We start from the raw sequence: 26688 nt of genomic DNA, 5'->3' as shown, positions 1-26688 counted from the left end.
CTTTGGCGATCTTTGCTCTGGTGTGTCTCTTTGATGGCAGTGAACAGAGGTAAGGTGGCAGGCGATGAGGTGGTGAAGGATGCTGAGCCGAGGTAGCCTGGGAGGTGGCACAAAAAAAATGTGGGACGCAACTTGGTTCCTCTGGCTGGAATGTTTCAAAGGAAGGGGTTAAAATGTGTTAGGGTGCACAAGACCTTGGTGAATAATGGCCAGATAAGCAGTTGTGACGCTTCCCCCCACCCCTGAAATATTACGGATATCCATGGTCTATATCTGACATAGGTTTGTCTATATAAATACAGTCATACCTCGGGTTAAATATGCTTCGAGTTGAGCACATTCGAGTTGCGCTCTTCGGCAACCCGGAAGTAACGGACCGCGTTACTTCCGGGTTTCGCCGCTTGCGCATGCGCACACACTCAAAATGATGTCACATGCATGCGCAGAAGCAGCAAAAAGCGATGTGTGTGTGCGCAGACGTGCCGTCGCTAGTTACGTTTACCTCTAGATGCGAACAGGGCTCCGGAACAGATCCCATTCGTATCTAGAGGTACCACTGTAGTGAAATAGATTCAAAAGGTAGAATATTCAATCTAGCATAGCTAACTCTTCTTCACATGGATTCATCTGGCTGAAGGACACAGGATCCTGGCAAACAGCTCTTAGCTGGTAAGCCATGAACTTTATTCCAAAATGACAGGATGCTAGGACACTCAGAAGTTAGATCATGCTAGGGAACTCAGAAATGCTGTTTAGCAATTAGATGAGGATATGAAATAATAAACTCTTACTGACTGCTTTGTCAATGCAATTACTATGATATTCTTATGCCATTTTCAATCTATATTATTTCCTAGGTACTATATTACTATCTTACATTACTTTACCTTTCAGTATGTTGATTCAAGGTTCAGAATATCATGAGCTTTTGTATGAAGAGAATAATATGCCTTACTTTAAGTACTGTACACCTATAAACGGAATAGTTTGTGTCTCTTGCAGTCCTGAGTCTGTGGCCTTTCATCACTGGTTATGCTTTACTTCCAGTCTCATTGGGCTGCTAAATTAGGAAATCTGAACCCAGATTAGATGACTGAATTAACACCACAGAAGTACATATGTAAAGTATAGTGTGGAGGTATATAACTAAGAGATCCAACAAATAGTTCCAGGCATAATAACAAAGTAGGGGCTTATTTTGTGGAATGCTCAACATGAGGGCTCCAACCCACTGAAAAACACACACACACAAACACCGCAGGTCAAATTGATATGCAAGCTCTCTATGAACCCCTTCTATGCAACTTGGCACTGTGGCTCTGTTTACACTAGAGCCGTGTTAACTACTGCTATGCCAGCCACAGAGCTGTTTATGGGACTTTTTAGTTTAGAGAAAAGGCAAATAAGAAGCAACATGATAGAAGTTTATAAAATTATGCATGACATGGCGTGGGCATCCAGTGAAGCTGAATGCTGGAAGATTCAAGGCAGGTAAAAGAAAGTGCTTCATGCCGCACATAGTCAAACTATGGAACTCGCTTCCCCATGAGGCAGTGATGGCCACCAGCTTGGATGGCTTTAAAAGAGGATTAGACAAATTCATGGAGGGCTATCCATTGCTACTAGGGGACGCGGGTGGCACTGTGGGTTAAACCACAGAGCCTAGGACTTGCTGATCAGAAGGTTGGCGGTTCGAATCCCCGCGACGGGGTGAGCTCCTGTTGTTCGGTCCCTGCTCCTGCCAACCTAGCAGTTTGAAAGCACGTCAAAGTGCAAGTAGATAAATAGGTACCGCTCCGGCGGGAAGGTAAACAGCGTTTCTGTGCGCTGCTCTGGTTCGCCAGAAGCAGCTTTGTTATGCAGGCCACATGACCTGGAAGCTGTAGGCCGGCTCCCTCGGCCTGTAAAGCGAGATGAGCGCTGCAACCCCAGAGTTGGTCATGACTGGACCTAATGTCAGGGGTCCCTTTACCTTTATCCATGGCTACTAGCCAGGATTGCTATGCTCTACCATCACAGTAAAGAAAAAGGTAAAGGACCCCTGACAGTTAAGTCCAGTTGCAGACGACTCTGGGGTTGCAGCGCTCATCTCGCTTTACAGGCTGAGGGAGCCAGCGTTTGTTCGCAGATAGTTTTTCCGGGTCATGTGGCTAGCATGACTAGCGCACAGAAACACCATTTACCTTCCCGCAGGAGCGCTACCTATTTATCTACTTGCACTTTTGGGTGTGCTTTCGAACTGCTAGGCTGACAGGAGCTGAGACCGAGCAATAGGAGCTCACCCCGTTGTGGGGGTTTGAACCGCCGACATTCTGATCAGCAAGCCCAAGAGGCTCAGTGGTTTAGACCACAGTGTCACCAGCGTCCCGCCACTATCACAGTAGGAGGCGGTTGCTGGTATTCCAGCAAATACCAGTTGCTGGAAACCATGAGAGGGGAGAGGGCTCTTGTGCTCATGCTCTGTTCCCTGGTTTCCCGCAGGCATCTGGTTGGTCTCTGTAAGAACAGGAAGCTGAACTAGATGGGCCATTGGCCTGATCCAGCAGGCTATTCTTATGTTCTTATGTTATTGCATGGTGCAAAATGGATGCAAGTGCCATCATTATGTTAGATGTAAAATTAAAATTATTGTCCAAAGCTGAGACAATGAAACCCTTGTACCAATTCGCCTATGGCTGCTAAATGCCATTAAAAAGCACACTTTTTTAATGTGAGCAGATTTTAACCTACCTAGGTTATAGGTACTATCACAATGCTACTTGCCCGCATTAAGGCCTGCTGAGAAGTTCCAAAACTGGGTCAAAAAAGTGGAACATGCTTCTGTAAGTATGGGATGTGGCAAAACCAGAGCCATACATCCCTATGTGAAATACAAAAGTTCGTTCTAGGGCAGCTGCATGTATCCCTAGCAGCCTGTGAAGTTGTAAAATGAGAGCAAATAAAATAAAGATGACACTGTCATGGGTAGGAAACAATGTGAAGGGAATTAAGCAGAATTAAAACACACCACCAGCGAGGCTATTTTGAATTAAGAAAGCACAGCATGTCAGAGGCAGTTAACATCTTGCTATTTTTGAACTTCAATTTTGTTCAGTTTGCTTATATTTTTCCACAGAGAACATTCAAATCCCTAGAAAGGGAAATGGGAGGCTCAGCAGGCTGCAAGGATGCAAGCATCTGAAGCCCATCAATTCACTGGAAGAAATCTGGCTGGAGATCATTTATTTTTTGACAGCTATGGACACGTTCTCAGAGAAGTTAATAGTAAACCCCAGCTTGGAAATCTGGTTGGAAGTGGCACATGGCATAATAACTGAATGGGCAATAGAGAAGAAATCTCCTATTTTCTAGAGTCAGTCAGTCCTCCAAGGACATGCTGTGCATTGTGGGGAACAAAAGAAGCTGAAAACCCAGCAATTGTGTTTTATACTCTAATGGATCACCTTCCATCAGAATTAAACTCAGCCTTTAAGAGATGCAGCAGTCAAGTTCTTTTAATTAAAACAGTTGCAGGAACATCCACAGTAGATGAATGTTTTGAAGGATACTGAATCACCTGCTAGCCCAGAAAGTCTCCTCAGTAAGAAAAATAACAAAAACCTAAGAAAAACAAAAATCAATTTCTCTGTTTTGGTCAGGGTTTGCCCAGTATGGCCTTTTTGTCCTGGTTATGTGACCCAGTAGATGATCTGCTTGATGAACTAAACTGACTTGCTCCTTGGGGATGATGGAATGGACTGATAGTCTGAGTGGAAAAATTCAGAGTCAGATGGGTAGAAGGTAATTTTAGTGACAGAAAGATAAGCTTGCAGAGAAAAAGGAAAAGCTTAAAGGACAGAAGCAATGGAGCTGAGGTTTTATAGGGATAAACATGGTGTTTAATTGAGGAAAATAGACGGTAACAAAGTTTTCAATGCATAATTTTTAGCCATTGTCTAAGGAGCCACCCTGCATAGCATCTTGCTGGCAATTTGCTACACCATTCTCTTCAAATTAGTCTATGATCTTAAAAAGAACATCACTTTACATGGTGATTTGCACATTGCACAGATATAACACCTTATTTTAAAATATTTACTTTCTTTACATTCCTTTGCACTCCAAATCAATCATCACACAGATAAACCAATCCTTTGCAAAGGCGTCAATACATATTACAGCATTAGGTTACTAAAGACTCTGCATCAGAAGTTTGGTTTCTTTTCTGAAAGGTATTAAGTTCACATCCTAGCATGTGGGCAGAATTGCAAGTAAAGTATCAGAACACTTTGCATTCATTATAGTTCTTTCACAGGTCCTAAAAGCACTCTAGAAAGTGCCCTGCTGAAGGTCACAGAAAGGCAACAGAGCCATCTCAAAGGTTGTACATACCAGCCCGTAGGAACTTATCACCCGCCTCAAATCTTTATATACTTGCATCTGAAGAATTTTAACATTAACTTAGAGGAATGTTACTTGAGGGTAGTCCAAGAGGATGCAGATATGAGTAACAGCATGAAGCCACTTAGGGAAATGTCAGAGGACTGTTAGAAAATACCTCCTAGACAGCAGTTCATTTGGGTGGTTCAACAGTGTCATAAAGTGCTGGAGGACTACAGAGATGCAGTTAGAGAAACACAGGTGTGTATCTTCTAACTAGAGGAGGGAGAGCCACCAAGAGAACATCATCACGGATTCTCCAGGAAAACACAAATGTTTGGGGCTACGCTATGGTTTAAAGTGCCTAGGAGGATAGGAGGGCTGACGAGCTGACATTGCCATATGGGACTACTAGTCTCCCTGGATTTTCCATAGACACCTGGTCGTCCACTATGAGAACAGGATGCTGGACTAGATGGGTCACTAGCCTGATCCTGAAGGCTTTTCTTACGTTCTTAAGACAGGCCACCCAATTGCTAGTGGGCTACCCCATGGGCTGGTGCTGGAACAGAGTGTTACTATCTGTTCCAGGGTGGTGCTCTCTAAGTGACTGAAGAATGCCCATGCTTAGTGAAATCAAGATCAACTCAGAAGTGGATGTAGTTCTTCTGCAACAGTGAAGAAAAGTTACAATTAATACAATCTAATGGGATAATGATGGAAATGAACATTTTTGGAATGGCTTAAGAACAGCTAGCCACTTCCTAAACAGTACCCCAAAGAGAAATTGATATGAATCAATATCCAAACAGTTTAAAGCCTTTTATAATCCCTTAACACAAACTGGCCTATCTGCTTGGAAAGCTGAAGCTTTCAGATGTGAGAGAAAGGGGAAGACAGATATTCCAGCAAACAATTTTGCAGAGGCCTCTCAAGAGGTGAACTATGAATTCAGCATATTTCCAATTTCTATTTCTTGTGTTACAGGGACTTAAGAAGCTTGGATGCTGCTTTCTGGAGTTATAGCAGAATTTAGCTTCATTTTACAAGAGCAGTAATAACAGTAGGCTGAACACTGCAGGGCTATGTTCAAATATCAAGGAAAGGTAATGCCATTTTGGCACTGAACTTGTGTTTCTAAAAGTGTAGTTGATACCAGCAAAAAAAAACAAAAAACACCACCCTGGAATCTGGGGTTATTTATTATATATAAAGACAACAAGAGGCCTGCAATGTTCAGGATGGACTAAAAGCTGTTTCTGGTGAGGAGCAGGAGAAACTGCCAGGTAACCACTACTATGACTTCTCCAATTCTGCCCTTAGCTAACTGTGTAGGAGAATTGACATTTCTTCTTGTGGGTGGGTGGGTGTTGAAGCCTGGGGGGGGGGCAACAGGCATGTACAGCAGAGATGAATATTTGGGTTCTTCTTGCCATGAGAAGCACTGTAGCAATAAATACAACAAATAAAAAAAGGCTCTGTGAGCAGGCAATCTATTGTTTCCTGCCTGTAGCAACATAATAAACTATCTGCTAAAGGCTGAACTTCATAGCAAAGGAATAGTGAACCTGTGGCCTGACTCCAAATACTTAGGGATATGAATGGTTTCCAGATAGCTTTGGGATATTTTTTTAACTGATTGTCCTGTTGAAAAGCTTGCTGACTCCTGGAATAGGGAATCCAAGTGGTTGGATTCAACTGAATCTGAGGGCTGGCGGAAGCCTGGTAGGCTTGTACAGACTAAAGCCTGGTAGGGACTAAAGCCCCTGCTAGATACAAGAATTCCTGACCTAGACCATCTCCAGATTAGACAAATTCTTGGAGGATAAAGCTGTCAGTGGTGATGCTCTAATTCCATGGCTGGAGGCAGTATGCTTCTGAATATCAGTTGTTGGAAACAAAGAAGGGAGAGTGCTCTTGTGTTTGGGTCCTGCTTGTGGGATTCCCACAGACATCTGGGTGCCCACTGTGAGAAGAGGAGGCTGGACTAGATGGGCTATTGGCCTGATTCAGCAGGCTCTTATGTTTTTAATTGCTTTACTTGTTGAACTTCCCTTAATAAATTTCTCCTAAAGTTAAATCAAAATATACTCTTATGTAACTTAAAGCCCATTAGATCTAGTCCTGGGGACAACTGAAAACAAGTCCTGCCCTTCTCTATACAAAAGCCCATCAGATACTGGAAATGTGCTATCATGTTTTCCCTCGGTTTACTCTTCTCCAGGCTAAACATACCTGGTTCCTTTACCCATTTCTCATGGGAATGCTTTCCCATATACCTGACCTGAGCTCCTAGGCATTCTTTCCCCCGTGGCTTAACAAGGGGTTGAGGGCAATGAGGCAGCAGGGATGACAACAGGGAAAGGAATGCAGATTCGCCTAAACTGGAACCAGGCTTGGCTCTTGCAGCTGGGTCAGGGTGGGGAGGGGGAGGCATGTTTCACTTCCTTTTGACTATCAGAAAAAAGGAGAAAATTTTCCTTTTGAAGGCTGGCTGCAGGTGAGGGCAGGTCAACTAAGCAGCCTGCCTCCAATCCTGTTCCTTTCCCCCCTCCCCATCACTTGCTCCAAGAAGCAGGCAGGAAGAGAGCCCACACTTCCATCTCACTGGCGCTGCCCCAGTGGACTGGCACGTGTGGACTGGAAGAACAGTCACAGCTCAAAGCAAGGCTCACAGGAGCAGAGTTAGCAAAGAGAATGGGGTGCTGGCAGGTCTTTCAAGGGCTCAAGCCAGTGGCGGAGCTTCATGCTCTGGAACGGGGTGGTGGTGGTGGAGAGCAGGTGGGGGTGTGGTGTGCCGCCTGTGGGGGCGTGGTGCCCAGTGTGGGGGGGGCATGAGCCGCAATGGCACCCCACTGGGATCATGGTGCCGGGGGTGGTGCGCTCCCCCCGTCCGCCTCTTCCTCCACCAGTGGCTCAAACCCTCCCATCCGGAATGTAACCTGAGTGGAGGTGCTGGAAACTCATGGTCAATCTGATCAGATATGGCTTAGGTTTATGCCACAGCAGAGAGCTCAGCAAAGAAATCTTACTTCTCTGCCACCATGGCATCTGCACAATATCATCATCCAGCTGATCTTTTTGCGGGTGGTTGAGATCAAGGGTCTCCCTCAGGGGAGTGACCCCAAGCAGTCTTTATGGCGGTCTTTGCTTGCAAAAACCAGCATAAGAAAATGAATTATCTGTGCTCCACATGGATTGTGCAATGCATTTGCAGAGCATTTGTTTGGACAGGTTAATAATATTGCTATGCTGGGTTATGGAAACACTAGGCCTCTGCAAAGCTTAGCAATAGAGAAGAAAATGAAGAACTCATGCCTCCAGCTTCGTGAATGCAGCAGCCATTTCCATTTTAAGTAGGCCAGCATTTTACTCTTGGACATGCCTCATATATTAAGATGGCAGTTTATGTCCTTCCAGGCAGCTCCATATTTTTCGTTTATCCATCGATGAACATCAGGGCATATAAAAAGCTTTTGCGTATGGACTGATCAGAGATGCTTAGGACCTAGGAGTCTCTGCCTTCAAGAATTAAACAATAACCCATCCCCAGCTCTCCATCCTTTAGAATTAGAAGCACAATGTGGATTATTTTCACCTCTGCAAATAAACAGGCCAGGAGAACGCCTGGGTACAGTTAATCCAGTAATGCTCTCCTCAGTGTTTATGACTAAATAAACAGCAGCTGCTTGCTGCTTGCGGCCTCTTCACTCATTCCCTTGTGGGGGGGCCATTTATTGAGTCATAAACTCCTCCAATAGTGTTATCACCACAACGTTTGCCCAAATATAGGGCGGAAGGAGGAGAGGGGGGAAAACTCAACAACTTAAGAATCCACAGAAAGCTGACAGCAAAGTTCATCTAAATAATCATATTGCAGTACCTACCCAGAAGCAATAAGGTCAACCCTATGGGTAGATGGTGCCCCAAAACAAATTGCCCTAGGAAAGGAGGACCATTTTTTAATGTATCGTGTTTTGCTTACTTTTTTATATGATCCTCTTAACAAACACATGCAAACAGGGTATGCCAAAATTCATTATCTACAAGCGAACTTCCGAAAGCCGGCGTGTGAGGAGCAAATAGTATGCTGGAAACTTCCCAAAGTAACCTTTCCGTACTGAAGGATCCAGGTTCAATCCCCAGCATCTCAAAGTAAAAGGACCGCAGATAGCAGATGATGTGAGACTCCTTCTGTTTGACGTGCCACTGCCAGTCAGAGGGCTAGAAGGACAAACAGCATGACTATGACCTGGCATAGCCAGCTCCCAGAGTTGATTTATAACCAACAGGCCAGACTTGCTGTTTCCTTATTGACCCAAAATCTTCTAAAAACCTTCCAAACTCATGAAGCTGCTCAGATCCTTTATGGCAGAGCTGGGGAATCTGTGGCCCTCCAGAGGTTGTTTGCTTCTAATTGTGCCCCTTCAGCCCAAGCCAGCATGGCCAATGGTTAGCGATGATAAAAGTTGCCGTCCAACAACATCTGGAGGGCCCCAGAACTTTAAGAGATCCACTGTGTTTTTGTTAGAGACCAGGTGCTTCAGCTGTGGTATTTTCTATGAGGAAACCACTCTAATTGTAAGAAAACTGAGTAAAGTATCACATTTGATGATGACACATGCGTGTAGTCTATTTCAACGCACAGACTTACACAAGGAAGCTTCACTGAAATATACCCTTCCAGAGCTGGTGCACAAAACACACATGCACTGAAAGAGACACACAAGCAATCAAACATCATGAGCTAAACTAGGTTATCATGCCTTTTCCTACCCTGTAATGTTTTCTCCATATAGCAAAATCTACAGCACAATTAAAATCAAAAGTGCGATCAGTAGCCGAGATGAACTTAAAAATCTTATATGGCAGGCATCAAGAACAAGCAAAAGCCAAGGTAAAAAATGTGCAAGATCTGAAGGAGAGTCAAAGTTGCCAGAGTGTGTTGACATTATACAGTAATAAATGTCTGTGAGTTGTTCTACTGTACTAACCAGCTATTTAACAGTTGCTATTTTTGAGTCTTACTAGATTCATCTTGAGGAATGTGATTTCAGAGCGAAAATTCATAACTTTGGTTGGAATAGTCATTTCCTCAGAGAGTGAAATAGATGGTTGGGTGGTCAATTGAGTCCCTGTGACTCAGCCCAGAAAGGTGGCTTTGGATTCCGATTATAAACTTATATAAATCTTATATATAAATCTTACGTAGGGACAATATTGATAGCAACTTGCTACTTCTATCTACTTGCTCATATCTCCTTATCTCGGAGGAAAATGTGGCATATAAATATAACATATTAATAAATAATTTTTCAATGCTAACCAAGTAGTTGGCAGTTTCTATTTAGTGAGCATTGGGATTTTATTTGAGAGATGGCATGCACACAAGCATACTTTTGCATGCTTCTTGCTGTTACATTTTGTTACAGTCAGAGAAAGGAGGAAGGGCGTTGGTGGAATGATGGTCTTTGATAGACAGCTTCAGGTCAAAGAGGTAGAGTAATGCTTTTATTTTAAACCACTTCCAGAGAGATTTATTCTGCAGAGTCTTCCTTAGTCTGACAGAACAGAAAGTCACAAAATTTTAAAACAAAACTGCAGCTGTGCAAATTATGCAAGCATACAAATTGCAACAAAATCTATTCAAGACTGCCCAATTTGCATAATTCAATAGAAAGCCTATTTGGGGCTTTGGTTACAGAATTTGCGATTTTCAGAGCAGAACTCCAAGAGCTTTTATCAACAATCTGGGCTTATTATTCTGAAATTAACTATCTTTTTTGCACAGTGTGGGTGTTTCTCATGTATGGCTTTAAAAAGGTTGCATTTAAATATTACATATTACAAGCACTAAATTAGCTATATGCATTCTGGTCAACACAGGGAGAAATCCAAACAAGATAAAAGTGACTGCCAATGAAGTCATATTACAAACCTTATTGACTCTTTCCTCATTACAAAAGACGGAACACAGAGGGGTAGGGATTGAGCCCTTGAATGGATCCATATTTACATAGATGGACTCATGTCTCGGGAGCATATGCTAAAGGAGTATTCTAAACCACACACTTGCCCCATCCACACTTGTAAGGTACTACCCCAAATCCTGTGATAATACTGTATGATGTTTTACTCACAAGTGGTAGATTCAAGAGAAGGGGCGGTGGCTTTTCACTCCTGTTAAATAAAAGCTATTGAGGTGTGCATCGTATCTCAGGAGAGGAAGAATGCACAGCATCCAAAAGGTATGAGTACTGAGGGTGTTGAAAATACAGACAAGAGAATAACAGCAAGAGGGAACAGTGTTTGGAGAGGTGCTTTCTCTGTGTCATCCTATTTTAACAGGACCTGCTTAACGCATGGCAACACTGGCAGAGGATGTTTCCAGGAGCCTCAGGGCACAAACAGAGACAAACAGAAAATTGTGAGCAGAATTTCCCAATGTGGTTTTCTTTACATTGAAAGCATCTGTGGATGCCTGTGGCTCTCACCTGTGACACCTAGAAGCTATCAGCACGGGACAGCGGCCAAACCAGGTGAGGGTAGCCACTGGGTCTCAAACCCTCAGTGAGTTATGGACTTCCCCTGCCTGCAAAGACAGGCTCCGACAGATTGAGCAGACAAGAACAAGTGGGTCAAATGGTTAAGAAGGTAGTTTGTGCATGTCCTGTAGAGGAAAGTGAGGAGCAGATGGGGCTCGTCACCCTAGGAAGGGTAGGAGAAGGAAAACTCTAATCTGGGCATAGGCAAACTCGGCCCTCCAGATATTTTTGGGACTACAACTCCCATCATCCCTAGCTAACAGGACCAGTGGTCAGGGATGATGGGAGTTGTAGTCCCAAAAACATATGGAGTGTCAAGTTTGCCTATGCCTGCTCTAATCCCAAACCTCTGTTACCTTGCAGTTATACTCATTCATGAGAAAGGCTTTGGGTGTAAAACCTGAGCAAAAATCTGTACCTGCTGGCTTATGGGACATCCTTGGGAGAAGAAAAGGCTAAGGAGTAAACCCTACACAAATCCAGAGGGGAGTCCCTAAAATGCTTGGATTGCATCCTGTGCACCTCCTTTCAGCACCTCCAGCAGCCAAGCTGATGTCACATGTATTACTCTGCTTTCCTTTGGTCCACATCAGCAAGGCCATCTTGTCCTCTGGGCAGGCCAGGGCGTCCATACACACTGTCTAGGCTTGCGCCCCAGGAAGGTCACTTTGATGCTGCTAACGCAGCAAAAGCAATGCAGGAGGTAACAGCTACATGTTACTCGTCTCTGCAGCCACAGCAGGCGCTGTGATTGTCCAGCAGTTTGACTTCATACCCGGAGTTGCACTCAGTTGTCTTCTGAGGCAGGCGGATGCCAACAATGCTTGAGGGAGAAAGAGATACTTGGATCCACACTGGGAGTGGTAGATCTGCATCGTGCCTATGTGAGGAAATGCGTCTTTCCCCTATGTGAGGAAAACACACTGGTAACTTTAATGGACAAAAAGAGCTGATGAAGAAATTTCATCTGCAAAAATATTTAGTGCTAACATGAAGGCCCTAACAGCAACTTACTGGCAATGATCAAAAAGCCTGACCAAGTGCTACATACTAGTATACCTTTGGCTGCTCGTGAAGAGATAACTATTAAGGCTTTGGCTATCCAGTTCTCTATTGTTAAGAGTTTATTCACATATCGGCTATTGAGAGCTCTACTTTTAATTACTTCAACTTCATAAACAAGAGGAAAGTTGTCTAAGAATATGAACACAGATAAAAATCCTGTTCCTTTTAACAACAGGACAGGGAGTGCAGGATGAGAGAAGAACTATGGATGATGGGGTAAATGTGTATGAGTGTGTATATATAAAATCTTACATACCTTATCTACTTTTTCTTAACATTTTAATATTTTAAATCACCCTTCAGTGTGTCAATATTACTTTCTATTAGAATAATTTGTATTCACATCATTTGATGGGCTTCGATATATAATTGCAATTAATGCCAGCTAGCTGATTCTTTATTATGATTTATATCCCAACCTATACCAAGATTGAGGGGAGGTACTAACTGCTAGTTAAAGTGAGATGAATCTCTCGCCCCAAAATGTACACCATCTAAATTAGATGGGTACGTGGGGATTTATAAATTGTATATAAAGCCCATATTATTTTCCCTTATTCACTGGCTTCCAGTTGCCACATCCAGCTCACATCACTGTTTTGGGGATGGGGAGAGAAGGAAGTGTATACTTATTATTTATCTTAGACACACATATTTCCCTTTTTTGGTATCCAAGGAACACATTAAGTGAAATTCTGATGCCCCCCGTTGGCAGGAAAGAAAATACTGGGGGGAAGATTGTAGCATCAACTTTCTATTCCTAATTGCCGACAAGCTGTGGTACACTCCTGATAAATCTTGCAGTCAATAAACTACAGATAATTTGAAAAGCTACAAAAGAAGCAGCACCTCCTACAGCAGCACTATTATCCCAGCTTTTATTTAGACCTAAGAGCAGCAATTTTTGTGCTTGTGTCTGAAATTCGGCAGATATGAAACCAAACCCCAAAGACAACAAAGAAACCCCCCAAACAACAAAGAAACCCCAAACAAAACAGTGGAGTTAGTAGAGATAGTTATAGAATCACAGAATTGTAGAGTTGGAAGGGACTCCAAGGGCCATTTAGTCCAACCCCCTGCAATTGTATTCAACAAGATAACTGCAAGCTCATATTCTTGGCAAGTTTCTTAGAAGTAGATGGAAATGGGCAATATGAGCCTGATTCACATGAACCTCCATGTCCATAAAGGATCAGGATCATACCCATCTTGCCTCCAAGCCTACATCACTTCCATGTCTTGAACTGTGATCATCTCCAAACATTGGATGGATGGATGAAGAAATGACAGATTCATGGATAGGGTCTAGGAATGTGGCACTCCTTGCATCTAACCTCCATCCAATATTAAATCCAATGCATGTACATGAAGCCAGACTGGAGGAAAGAAGTATATCCAGGGGTTGAGAAGGGGCACAAAACTTCTGCATTACATACAGAACCTACAACATGGATGGCAAATCTGCAGCACTCCAAATGTTCCTGAATTCCAACTCCTTTCATCCCTGACTGCTGGCCATGCTGGCTGGAGCTGATGGGAGTGGGAATCCAACAATATTTGGAGGGTCAGATGTTTCCTATTTCCTAGTCTATATACTTTGTTCTGCATAAATAAAGTGGTTAGTTTTAAAGTTACTGGATTAAATGGAACTCTGAATTTGACTCTCCACATGAAAGTAATTTGCCTGTCTTTGGGCAAGAGGCAATATTCACACTCACAAATTTGGATTCCTTAAGAAACAGCCAAATGAAACATAGATTTCAGATTTCATTACATATTTCTGTCCTATCTGATTTCATTACCACTCTCCACCCTAAGGTCAAACCAGCTTACTATGACATCTACAGGAACCATACATCACCCTGTCAAAACTGATATAGCAAGTCCTTTCAAACATAGTGTTGTAGTTGAGCCAGACTCTCCCACACTTATAATATCAAACAGGATTTGTGTTTCTTTGGGTGTTCACCTTAGGTTTAAAGGACTTATTTGGCCATCCCATTGAATCACTAAGCTGAAGACCAAAGCCATTCCTGCTACCTTCAGAGCCCATGCTACTAGTTTATTCTTTTAGTCAGCTGACTTAATCCTTGTTCTTGGGCTTGCATCTAGTGGACTGTAAAAAATGTAAGAAACATCCATGTCCCAAGACACAGACTCATGCAGGTCCACCTATGGACACTGCCAGATCCTAAAGGCCCATAATTTGCAGCGAATAGTAGAGTAGTCGTGATGGACCGAAATGAATTTTGAGAATTCGAAGTCATTGCCATCTTTGCCTTCAAGGAAATAAATTTCCTTAGTTGGGACACCACTACAGATAAGCCTCTACACAAAAAGATACACACATTGGTGGGACCACATGTATGACTGATACATAACATCTGCTGATCTTATGGCTGAGGTTGGCTAGCATGGAGGGAGGTGCTTCATCAAATACTTAGGCCCTAAATTGTTTCAGATTGTGAGCATCCTGGACAATATACTTCAGGTAAGATCTAATCAAAGAGTAATACCATTACATCTCACAATCTGGACAACATATTTCTGTTACTGTAATTTAGAATTGCCTTAGTCTCTCTCGCGCTGTCTCTCTCTCTCTCTCTCTCTTTCTCTCTTTTTTGCTGCCGACTCATGCTTAGCTTGTGATTTACAAAGCCTCTTTTTACATGTACTGTGATCATGTCAAGGGTCATTTAATATTTATTTGTGCATCTGATTCTTCCTAGACAAATGTAGAATTTTACAATTATCTCTGTTGAAATTCAGGTTGTTAGTTTTGATGCAGGTCTTCATCCAGGCAAGACAACCTTGGATAATTTTCCTGCCTAATGTGTTAGCTACTCCACACACATTATAAAATATGTTGAGCATCCCTTCAAGCCTTTTGTCTTAGTCATTTATAGAGATGTTAAACATACAGGGCCCAGGACATTCAATAATAATAATAATAATAATAATAATAATAATAATAATAATAATAATAATAAATGTTTTTATTTATACCCCGCCTTTCCCAGCCAAGATCGGGCTCAGGGCGGCTAACATCAGGTATAAAAACAATTGATTAACTTAAAATGCAGCCGCATTTCAGTGGAAGCCCAGATGAAATACTGTTTGGGGGGAGAAAACATCAAATCTTCACGAAGGCCAAGTATCCAGACTGGTCCTACATGGGCCAGAAAAAAGCCAGGGAAGTCCACAAATAGGGGTTCCATCACAGAAGGAAAAGGAAAGAGGGAGAGGTTATCAGGCTGATTCCAAGCCTAAGGCCAGGGGGAACAACTCTGTCTTACAGGCTGTGCGGAAAGAAATCAGATCCCACAGGGCCCTGGTCTCATGAGACAGAGCATTCTACCAGGCTGGAGCCAGTGTTGAAAAGGCCCTGGCCTGGTTGAGGCTAATCTGACTTCCTTAGGGCCCGGGATCTCTAGAGTGTTGCTATTTATGGACCTTAAGGTCCTCCGCGGGGCATACCAGAAGAGACGGTCATATCTCTGCAATTTTCTGAAAAGCCTTGATTAGAACTGTTTGGGTACTGTCTACCTACCAGCTACAAATCCACCTAACAGCAGCATCATATTTTTAACAACTTGTCACAAAGAGTATCACTGGGGACCTTGTTGAAAGCTGTGCTAAAATCAAGATATACTATATCCAGAGCATTCCCCTGCTCTACCAGGCAATAAATCAATAAAAAAGGAGTTAAAGTAATCTTGCATGGCTTTAAAAACCATTCTTTTTCATAAATGTGCACAAATTGCTTAATGATCTGTTCTAGAAACTTTCCGAGTATCACTGTCAAACTGAACAGTTGGTGGTTGCCTGGATTTTGTTTTCCCCTTTTTGGAAATCAGGAACATTTGCTTCTCTCCAGCTGCATGGCACTCCACTGTCCTCCAATAATTTTCAAGAGAGCCAGTGTGGTGTAGTGGTTAAGAGCGGTAGTCTCATAATCTGGGGAACTGGGTTCGTGTCTCTGCTCCTCCACATGCAGCTGTTGGGTGACCTTGGGCTAGTCACACTTCTCTGAAGTCTCTCAGCCCCACTCACCTCACAGAGTGTTTGTTGTGGGGGAGGAAGGGAAAGGAGAATGTTAGCTGCTTTGAGACTCCTTCGGGTAGTGATAAAGCGGGATATCAAATCCAAACTCTTCCTTCTTCTTCTTCAAGAATTAAAGACAAAGGCTCTGAGATTACAGATGCCAGTTCCTTTACATCCTAGAATGCAATTTTTCAGGCCCTGAAGAATTAGGATTCATTTTGAGAGGACATGTACTCTTGTACCAACCGTGTCTGTCATGACTACAACTCCTTCCCTTCACCATCTGATTTATTTTTGCCAGCTTAAGAACAGTTTCCCTCATGAGAGAAGACTGGGACAAAGTAGGAGCTCAATAGTTCTATATTGTCATCACCCTATAACATTTCCCCACCATCTCCTCTCCTGACCAGACTGTCACCTGGCCTGTATATCTGGGACACTCCCAATGTGCTCAGATTCCTTTAGACCAGGGGTCAGCAAACTTTTTCAGCAGGGAGCCAGTCCACTGTCCCTCAGACTTGGTGGGGGGCTGGACTATATTTTTTGGGGGAAATGAACAGATTCCTATGCCCCACAAATAACCCAGAGATGCGTTTTAAATAAAAGCACACATTCTACTCATGTAAAAACACACTGATTTTCGGACTGACCGCGGGCCGGATTTAGAAGGCGACTGGGCCAAATTCGGCCCCCGGGCCTTAGTTTACCTACCCATGCTATAAATAAACTCACTTAAACCAGAGTTACATTATCCAACATAGAACAGACAGACATTGCATTAACATATTGTATTTTTCCACCACTAATATGATATTCAAACAATATTATTTGAATCCACAACAGTAGGAGATGCCACAAAACACTCAGGATTTTTGAGCTCCATTTGAATTAAATCAAAACGAGGGAAAAATTGTCTTCTTGATGACACTGATTAAGTCTCCCTTCCTACTGAAATCCACCCACTCACAGCAGAGATTGCTAAAGCCGGTTTAAAGGTGAGTGTGTGAAAGTGGGGAGGGAGAGGAACTAGAATAGGACTGTTGCCTTTACTTCTCCTTCCCTCTCCCTTCTGCCATCTTGACAGATTTTGCTTCCCACAAACCTATCATCGCAGATGGTAGGATGGCCCAGGAAACCTGCCACAAGTTTCTGAATAGTATGAGAAAAGAAGGAATTCATGGCATATTTTTGGCTCCTTGAAATGGCAGGTTGTGTGTTCATCTCTGAATTTCGTGGTCTTTCGTGGCATCCCTGCAAAGAATGTATCTGATCTCACCCAGTTACCTGCTCCATAGTAGCCACTAAGGGAGGAAAAACAGAATCCAAAACAACAAAAGATTTTCCTGCCATCTTTCCTGCCATAGTGAATCAGTATGAAATGCCCTTCAATGTAACATCCTTCTACTAGTTTTGTTGGAGGTGGGGTGGGGAGGGCTCCAGCAGGGTTTATGGTACATGAACTAGCCTAGCCTAGAAGTTGGTGTGTGTGTGTGTGTGTGTGTGTGTGTTCCCTTCAAGTTAATAGGATATTTCAGTGCCCTCTGCTGTTACCAGTCACTCAGCTTCCAATTTACTCTTATAATAATGTCAGGTTGGGGCTTCAGGCTGGCTGGCAGCTTCCCAGCCCCCTTTCTCAAATGGGTTGGAGCGGCAGCCTGCGAATATGCAGAAGTTTAATGCAATCTGTCTTCTTTGGTAATCACATTCCTCCTGTACTGTGTGCTATAAAGATGTATTGGTAAATGCATTTGCTAAAGATATACTTCCAAAAGAGAAAGTGGGGGGAGGCTACAAGCCTGATTTACAGGAGAGAAGGCTTGCATATTTGGAGGTTTGGCAAGGGATGAGGCGAGTTCTGCTTGGGGGGAAAGGATTGTTCAACAGCAATGCAGAGCCTGCTTTACTTTAAAGTCATGGAAGAAAAAGAAAAGCACACGTTTGGGGAGCTGGGGACTTCAGAAGATACCAGAGAAAAGCCCTTTCCCTGGCAGCCTTAACCTTGCTGATTTGCAGACATACAAAGACCTTCTTTGTAAACAGGAAGGGGGGAAATCCACCAGGACTTGCAACAGCATTTGAGCTAATATATCCTGACAATTTCCCCATCTCCTTCTGTCGGGGCTTCTTCTGGGAGCTGGTTGGCAGTTTGCTTCATGTTATACTTAAATCAGGCATACAGCTCCCCCCACCTCTCACAAATTTAATGGAAAGGAAAAAGGTTCTCTTCAGACACCCTGAGCCTCTCTCCCTGTCTCGTGACTGCCCCCACCCCACCGAAATCACCTGAACCTGCCTGCAAGTACATGTCTCTCCTTTGTAAAGCTGAAGTCCCATGATCCATGACAGGATCCAAGGAAATGCCTGGTCAGCCTGCCATCATACACCGAATCAGATTATGCTCTAAACCTTTCTTTTCCTGCACACTGGAAACTTCACAGAATATTTTAAATCCTTCACCAGCCTGAGATTATTGTAATGCTTATGGGAGATACATTCTGTGCTCCTGGCCTATGCATTCCAAAGTGCCCCAAATAAGGTCGATTTCAGGCTAATCCATCCCAGGCTTTTACTATGACTATTTGATATGGGAATATGAATTAAGATTGCTTTGGCTGTGTCTCTGCACTGGAACTGAGACACTGAATCCTCCAGTCTAATTTTGAAACACCTACTCTCAGGATCACATCATATGCATTTTTTTTCTGACCGAGAAATTAATCTTTGCATTGGGAAAATACATGCACCTTTCAGTATGTGCCTAGCACTGCAAGCATCTTTCAGCTGTGCTGGAGTGGAGATGTGAGATCAGGACATCTACCTCGTTGTTTGTGGATATAAAACCAAGACAGTTACACCACCATGCATAGGAGACAAAGTTCATGTATCACGAGGATGCTAGCAAAGGCAATCAATTTTCCAAAAGATAAGGAGTCCTGTGGCATCTGAAAATAACTAAGCTTATTACCAAGGCTCCCAGAATTCTGGGACCCAATGCCCATCTTTGCATGTCATGTTAGTAACTGGGCCTCAATGAACTAAAGCACAAATTGGACTAGAATCGCCTCCCCTCTTCTCTTCCTGTACAGCTGGGAGGACTTCTGCCAAGTTTAGCTCTCACTTTTAAAGAATATTGGCTTAGTGTTACATGTGAACAATGAACCTTAGTCCAGAACAAACTCTGTCTAGCTTAACAAACCAGCTCTTTATAACAATGGTTTAAGCATACCTTATATCAGGCATGGCCAAACTCGGCCCTCCAGCTGTTTTGGGACTACAATTCCCATCATCCCTGACCACTGGTCCTGTTAGCTAGGGATGATGGGAGTTGTAGTCCCAAAACATCTGGAGGCTAGGTTTGGCCATGCCTGCCATATATGATAAACAGTCCTCCTGTTCACAGTGTAATATCACTTACCCACATCATGACATAAGTGCTATGTTTCTCCACCCTGCTCCACATCATTTGATTGTGGGAGCAGTGAAGCACACATTATCAGGGCAAACACAGGGTGATATTGTGCATGTGGGGAGTGAGGGAAGCTCATGACATGGGACATGGTGGTTAAAAATCAATAACTTAAAAAAAAATTAAATTATACTTTTCTTTTAAATTTCAGCTTTCATATGTTTCTTTAAAATTAAATGGTTTAATATGAAATTCAAACTTAAGGCCAACATGTAAGTCCCAGTTTTGTGTTTTTAAACTTTGGCTAATAAAAACCAGAAGCAAACTGTGATGTGATATCCTGATTCTTTAATTAACGATTTATATTATAGCTTGATACTGCAAGTCAGAAGCTAGCAAGCCATAGCAGGTACTAGAATTGGTGTGATTCCTCCTTGTACCCATTGCATTCCAATTTTACATCCAAATACCAGAGATTCAGAAGGTGTTGAGTTCTGAAATATTAATATTTGTGACTTACCAAACAGCATAGACATTCCACCTCATGGAAAAACACTATTTTGATCAATAGCCTTGCTTCTAAACCCCAGGTAGATCTCAATGTTGTGCATGATTACTTGAAAGCAAGTTTCATTTTATTCAGCGAGATGTATTTTCAATAAGGGTGCATAGGATTAAAAGCATAGTCTTCAAGTATGTGATCTCTTTGGAAGTGTACAGTACCTCATCTATAAACAGATATAATTCAGGCATGTGGCTTCATGGCTTTATGTTACTAGTTCCATTTGGTTGCCGTGTGTATTAATTGTTAAATACCCCAGTTAAAAATGCATGAGTTTCAAAATGGGAAATTTGATTTAAACTGATAATTTAAATTGGTCTTTTTTCTTGGTAGTTTAAGCCATGATTTAAAGCTTGATTTAAAATCAATCCCCCATGACAATGGCCTGTTGTTTTCAGCATATGTCCATGCCTAATATAATGTCTAGTTCCCTCATAAAACCAGAAGGTTGTTGGCTCTGTGGGCAAAGTTGCATAATTGGAAACTCATATCATCCTAAGAAGCAAACCATTTGGTCTTTATTAAAGGATATCCTATTACCTCAGCAACAGCAAAAAAACCCATTCCCTTTGGAGACACAGAGACAATTATGGAGTACCAAAGCTGATGCAGAAAACAATGCTGTGTTCTAATGATGATGATGATGATTTTTTTAAGGAAACTGTGTTTGGAAGATAAAGGACATGTTGAAAAATGCACAAGTCCGAGCAAAACCCAATAGCAGCTGGTTTAATAATATCAAATGTTGGCCAATTTGCCAAAACCATTCAAAGTAGAAATTATCAAACGAACAGGTCATAACTTTAAGCATCAAATGAAGTACTGATTTTGGTTCCAGGCCAAAATTAAAGACCAAATGTGTAGCTCACTGAGTAGCCTCGAGTAAGATTGTACCTTCTTGGCTTAATTTACTTCAAAGGGCTACTCTAAGGATGGAGAGAACAAGACTTATTAAGTTTCAGAGTGGTACAGAAGCTATTAATAATACAAGCTTGCTATCAGCAGCTTATTCCATGAATGAAAGCAGTTCTCTGTGACAGCCAATACTTTCAGTACCTCAAGCTTTCATGTGATTGTCAAGACTACAGTGACCCAGTTGTCTGCATGAAACGCTTAAACCGGTTTATTTTAAACTATGGTTTAATGTGCACAAGTGCTTTGCTCCTCTCCTACTTCTGATTGCACCACACAAGGGAGGAAACGAGAGCAAAACAAACCACATACTAACCCGGGCTTGTGGTTTACTTCGTCCAAACACATCAGAAGAAGTGACTCAGGGTTTACTACCCCACCCCCACCGGGCAAAGGCAGGAATAGGGGGAAAGCAAAGCATACCTGTATATTAAACAATAATTTATTCTAAATTATGGTTTAATTTGTATGCAACCATATCCAGTATGTAAATCAACCCTCCAATTATCAGTGCTTGGAGCTGCAGGAAGATATGGCTCGGGGAAAGGCCTTCTGATTGACCACGCCCACACCAGTAATGAGAAAAGAATATTCACCTGGAGTAAAAGTGAATCTTGCAGGGAAAATGTAGTTACCTTTTGTGCTAGCCTAACACAACGCTGATACTCCTTGACCAACTCTGAACAGTTGAGGACTTGGTGTTTGTTTTCACCGTAGCATGTCAAGATTGCTGCCTGAAGGTTTGCACATATAGGTTGTGTGTTTCTCCGCCTGTAGGAACAAAGAAAGAAAGAAAGAAAGAGAGCCTTATGACTGTCCCAGCTCATCAGTGCAACCCAAAAAATGGTGCTGGTGATGCGAGTGCCATTGGTTCAGCCTCACTCTGGACAATCCAGAGTTCCCTAACCTGCAGCAGGCTCACTGGCTAGGCCCTAGCTTCAGACCTGGAGATCCCTGCTTCAAGCTCTGGAGTGCCTATGTCCATAGCAGTGGTGAGCAACATGTCTCTTCCTCCTCCTCCTCCATATACATACCAGGTTACCGAAGGGCCATAGCTCAGTGGCAGAGCACATACTTTGCAACAGAGAAGGACCCAGGTTCAGTCCCCGGCATCTCCAGTTTAAAAGAATTTTCTGGAACTGGGAAGGCTTCTGCCAGACCTTTGGCTAGAGAGAAGCAGCAGGCAGAACAGACCTGCTACCAAGCTAGAAAGGACCGGTAGTCCAACTCAGTATAAGGCAGCTTCAAATGTTCACATACACTTACATTGCTAACTCCTTCCCCTTGATAAATAAGAAAACCACCCCAAAAATAATCTGTCATGCAAAAGGGTGTCAGATTCTTGAGTGGACATGCTACTGTCCCAATGCGACATCATAAGCAGCAGAGAGAACGCAAAGGTGAAATTGTTGATCTAACAAAAACAGGTAACTTGTCCCTCAGGTAAGCCTCCATACTTGAGGCCTAGACAGTAGCCAATGTTTTTTCCAAAAGGGATCTGGGGGGGGGGGGATTCAGGAAATTGCAGGTCAGTTAGTTTAATGCCTGCCACAGAAAACTAGTGGAAAGATTAGTCAAATATAAAACAACCACGCATATAGAAGAACAAGTCTTCCTGTTCCTATATTATCTGTAAGCTGACTTGAGTCTCTGTCAGGGAAAAAGGTGGGGTATAAATAACTATTTAATAACATATTTTTTAAAAAACAAAACAAAACCCTGAAGCAGAGCCAGCAAAGCTTCTGCAATGGCAAGTCCTGTCTCGTTGACATATTACAGCTCGTTTGAGACCATAAACAAGAATATAGATGGAGGTGATCCAGTTGATATTAGTGTACTGTACAGTGGTACCTCAGGTTACAAACGCTTCAGGTTACAGACTCTACTAACCCGGAAGTAGTACCTCAGGTTAAGAACTTTTCTTCAGGATGAGAACAGAAATCACGCGGTGGTGGCGCAGCGGCAGGCCCCATTAGCTAAAGTAGTACCTCAGGTTAAGTACAGTTTCAGGTTAAGAACGGACCTCTGGAACAAATTAAGTTCTTAAGAAGAAGAAGAGGAGTTTGGATTTGATATCCCGCCTTTCACTCCCTTTAAGGAGTCTCAAAGCGGCTAACATTCTCCTTTCCCTTCCTCCCCCACAACAAACGCTCTGTGAGGTGAGTGGGGCTGAGAGACTTCAAAGAAGTGTGACTAGCCCAAGGTCACCCAGCAGCTGCATGTGGAGGAGCGGAGACGCAAACCCGGTTCCCCAGACTACCGCTCTTAACCACTACACCAGAGGTACCAATGCATTTCAAATAGAGGAATGCAGAAGGTGGACCCACCCAAGCATCAATATTAGGACATGTGCTTTTAAACTTATTCACAAACTATCTAGAGTTAGGGGTGAGCAGTAAAGTGGCCAAGATTGCAGAAGATACCAGATTTTTCAGGGTTGTTAACACAGAGATTGCAAAGAGCTCCAAAGGACCTTTCCAAACTGGCGGCTCGTCCACACTTCACTTGTCCCGCACCTAGAAAGCACGGATCATGCCACTTTCCCTGAGAAAGCCCACTCTTTAATGCTGAATGTTTGCTCTGATTCAATGGTAAAAAGCAGGTTTTCCTGGGGGGAAGCAGCAGGACAAGCTGAGGTGTAGACGTACTGAGTGAACGGGCGGCAAAATGGTAAGTGTAATTCAGTGGAAACAAGTCTAAAGTGAGACATGGTGGGCCAAAACAAATATTAATTTCACATATACGCTCATGGGGTCTGAGCTGGTGGTGACTGACCAGGAATGAAACCTTGGGATTATAGTAGATAGCTTGATGAATACGTCAACCCAGAGTGTGGCAGCTGCAAAAAATGTGAATTCCATTGTAGGGATCATTAGGAAAGGAACAGTAACAAACTCATAACTGTAAGGTGGGTGGGAGGTCACCCCTAAGCAGCAGCCCCCCAAAACTGGAGGGAGCTCATCTTTTTCCACAGGGATAAAATACTATGAAATACCTTCCAGAACCTTGGAACAGGAAAGAACTTAACAAGGAGCTTCAGAAACTCATAAGGTTGGCATTTTGTTCTGTCGCTGAAATTTTAATATCGTTCTAATCATCCGAATGAGCCCCCTGGAAACAATACCAAACAGAACTAGGTCAGGAAATACCACAAAATCCCTCAATTCATTGGGAAAGTTAAGACTCTTAAAATTAGGTTTTTAACTCAGAAAGTTTGTTTTAAAAATCTAGCAGAACATTTTATAACTTCAAGAGAAGCTGGGAATGTGATGTTTAATGTCAAGGTCAATGATACTGCCCCTATTCTATAACCATCTGATTTGTGATCTAACCTGATAATCTGTAAGATACAAATGGTTCTTTTTTTGCTCTTAGCCTGGGTTTCACCCGCCTGTTACCCAAGAGAGATAAGCTTCAACTAGAAGTAAATCTCTCTCTCCTATCCGCCCTCTCTCCTTCTGAGAGCTCTTTCACCTCTGACATTTTGTGCTTGGAAACTTAAGGCCAGGGGTCAGCAAACTTTTTAAGCAGGGGGCTGGTCCACTGTCCCTCAGACCTGGTGGGGGGCCAGACTATTTTTTGGGGGGGGGAGGGAATGAACGAATTCCTATGTCCCACAAGTAACCCAGAGATGCATTTTAAATACAGGACACATTCTACTCATGTAAAAACATGCTGATTTCCGGACTGTCCGCAGGCCAGATTTAGAAGGTGATTGGGCCAGATCCGGCCTCTAGTTTGCCTACCCATGCTTAAGACAGTAGTTAAAAGCTGGAGTGTCTTTTTTAAAGCTTACCTAGCTTACTATGACTTTTGTATCGCAGTGACTTTGGATTGTATCCAACACTACACGCGCTGAGTTCCATTTGTGCAACAGGATTTCTCCCTTCTCTTCCAAGACACCCTCAACATCTATTCCAGAGTGTCCTCCAAAATCTGGAGGAGATTTTGAGGGTGTGCAGGGGGTTACAGGGAGGGGAGAGGACTTTCAGCTACGCTAGCAGAAGTTGCAGTGGAAGAAGGGCAGCACTGGAATGCAAGCGCTTGCTTCAGTCATCATGTGCTTCTGCAGCCTTAAGGGCTTACTACTGCAACATGCAGCAGGGGGACATCTATGGGGAAGTTATATTTGATCTGTAATGCTGATAGCTTTACATCTGTTGCAGTCATGAAGGGAGTTTCTGCTTTGCAAGTTTTTAGTTTGTCCTTTCTGGTCTCCTGTAGAGTCTTGTAGACTCTGTATAGAACATAGCAGTTAAGGTTGTTGAGAGAGACTCATAGTCTTCCTACATTCAACGTATTCCAACATCTAAGCCACTTCACAGTAATAAGGGCAGTGATGGCAAAAGGATGAAGGACTGTTCCAGTTCCTGAGCTTGACATCCCCCTGCTGTAGTGCCTCCACCTTCTGATCGCAACTCATCAGAGAATCAAGCAAACATTCACCTGCCAGACGTATGTAAACTCGTGGCTTCATTCTGTCCTCCATAGGTATGGAAGCTACTAACCCATTTTTCTTTTGGTTGCAAACAGGCCTTGTCATTGTTATGTAGTAATGAAGGACCATGTGCTCCTTTTGACTAAAGTATTGTGTGGTTTTAATAAAATCAGAGTTGGGAGGTGCCCAGTGAACCACCTAATCCAATATCCTGTCCAACGAGCCACCTAATCTATTCTGATGCTAGTTGTGTAGATGTGCTATACTACTTTGTGCCTTAACAGGAGCTGGTAAAACACCTGCCAAGGTTGAGTAATACACATCCTTCCATTTTGTATAACTCAGATCTGTCAACAGACCACTCTTTCTCAAGCTCCCTTTTTTGGAACTGTTTGGAGGCCATCTTGGCAGCAGCATCCATGTATCGGTCATAAGTGATGCTGACATCCTAAACATCAGTTTTGGATGGAATACCTTTTTGCCCCCCACACCATGGCTCTCAAGGGAAAGGGCTTTTGGCAGGATTTTCCTTCCACCCAATGACTGACCACCCATTTAGCATTTCCTCATGAGAAAGTAAAACATCCATGTCAGACCAGGCACATTCTGTTCATCCCAATCCTCGTTACAAAGCTTCAGAAGCAGAAGTGCAGGTCACCTTCATTTAGTAATTGCTTTTTATTGCCCTTAAGGAATGTAGGACCATGAGCCACTGTGGCCACTCAGAATGGCTTGGGCAACCCAGTCAGATGGATGGGGTATAAGTAAAGAACAACAACAATGTAGATTTAGACCTACATAGTTCAAATCCCTATTTAGCAATGAAGTTCACTGTGGGACCTGAGGTAAATTGCTTTTTTCTGCTTAATCTGACTCTTTCAGCTGTTGCAAGAATAAAAAAGTGGCAACTACATGCATGCTACATTGATATCCTTGGCAGAAGAGCAGGATGCAAAGGTGACTAAATATAAGGAAGAGGTTGTGCCTTCATGGATCTACAGGTTTCTTACTGACAGCCACCCCTTGAGATAAGCACAGAGCAAAAAAGTGGTCTCACTGCATTTTGATACACCGAGTTACCAAATCCTGAAATCCTCCCTCCCTCTCTCCACGCATTCCCTTTATTTAATAAACGAAATCTCATCAACTTATCCTTCTTCTATTATCACTGCTGACATCAATCTGATAATATTGGCTTGGCGTGGAATCATGCTATTATATGTCCTCCTGATATTTAATTTAAGAGAAACGTCTGCAGTGGGGTGAATATGTGAAGCAAGCTTTTTATTACTGGCAGCAGTAAGGACGGTGGGAGTGAATTAGACATTCATCTTAGTCAGGGCCAATGTAGTTGCTC

The 26688-nt window shown here is 42.9% G+C and overlaps 1 protein-coding gene across 6 annotated transcripts in view; it reads right to left on the bottom strand.

Moving 5' to 3' along the window:
• Positions 1-26688, bottom strand: part of CHCHD6 (coiled-coil-helix-coiled-coil-helix domain containing 6) — a 184991-nt gene that overhangs the window by 36213 nt on the left and 122090 nt on the right. For 3 of the 6 annotated variants that reach the window (XM_081900553.1, XM_081900556.1, XM_081900554.1), the window contains one exon: positions 21529-21664. The exons of the other annotated variants lie outside the window; for them this stretch is intronic. In XM_081900553.1, the coding sequence (XP_081756679.1) occupies positions 21529-21664 (136 nt within the window). The remainder of the gene's footprint in view (positions 1-21528; positions 21665-26688) is intronic. 6 annotated transcript variants of the gene reach the window in all.

Source organism: Podarcis melisellensis, assembly GCF_964234715.1.
Source record: "Podarcis melisellensis genome assembly, chromosome: 2".
Classification (NCBI taxonomy): Eukaryota; Metazoa; Chordata; class Lepidosauria; order Squamata; family Lacertidae; genus Podarcis; species Podarcis melisellensis.
Note: the sequence above shows the minus strand (reverse complement) of the source record. Positions and strands in the feature narration are given on the sequence as shown.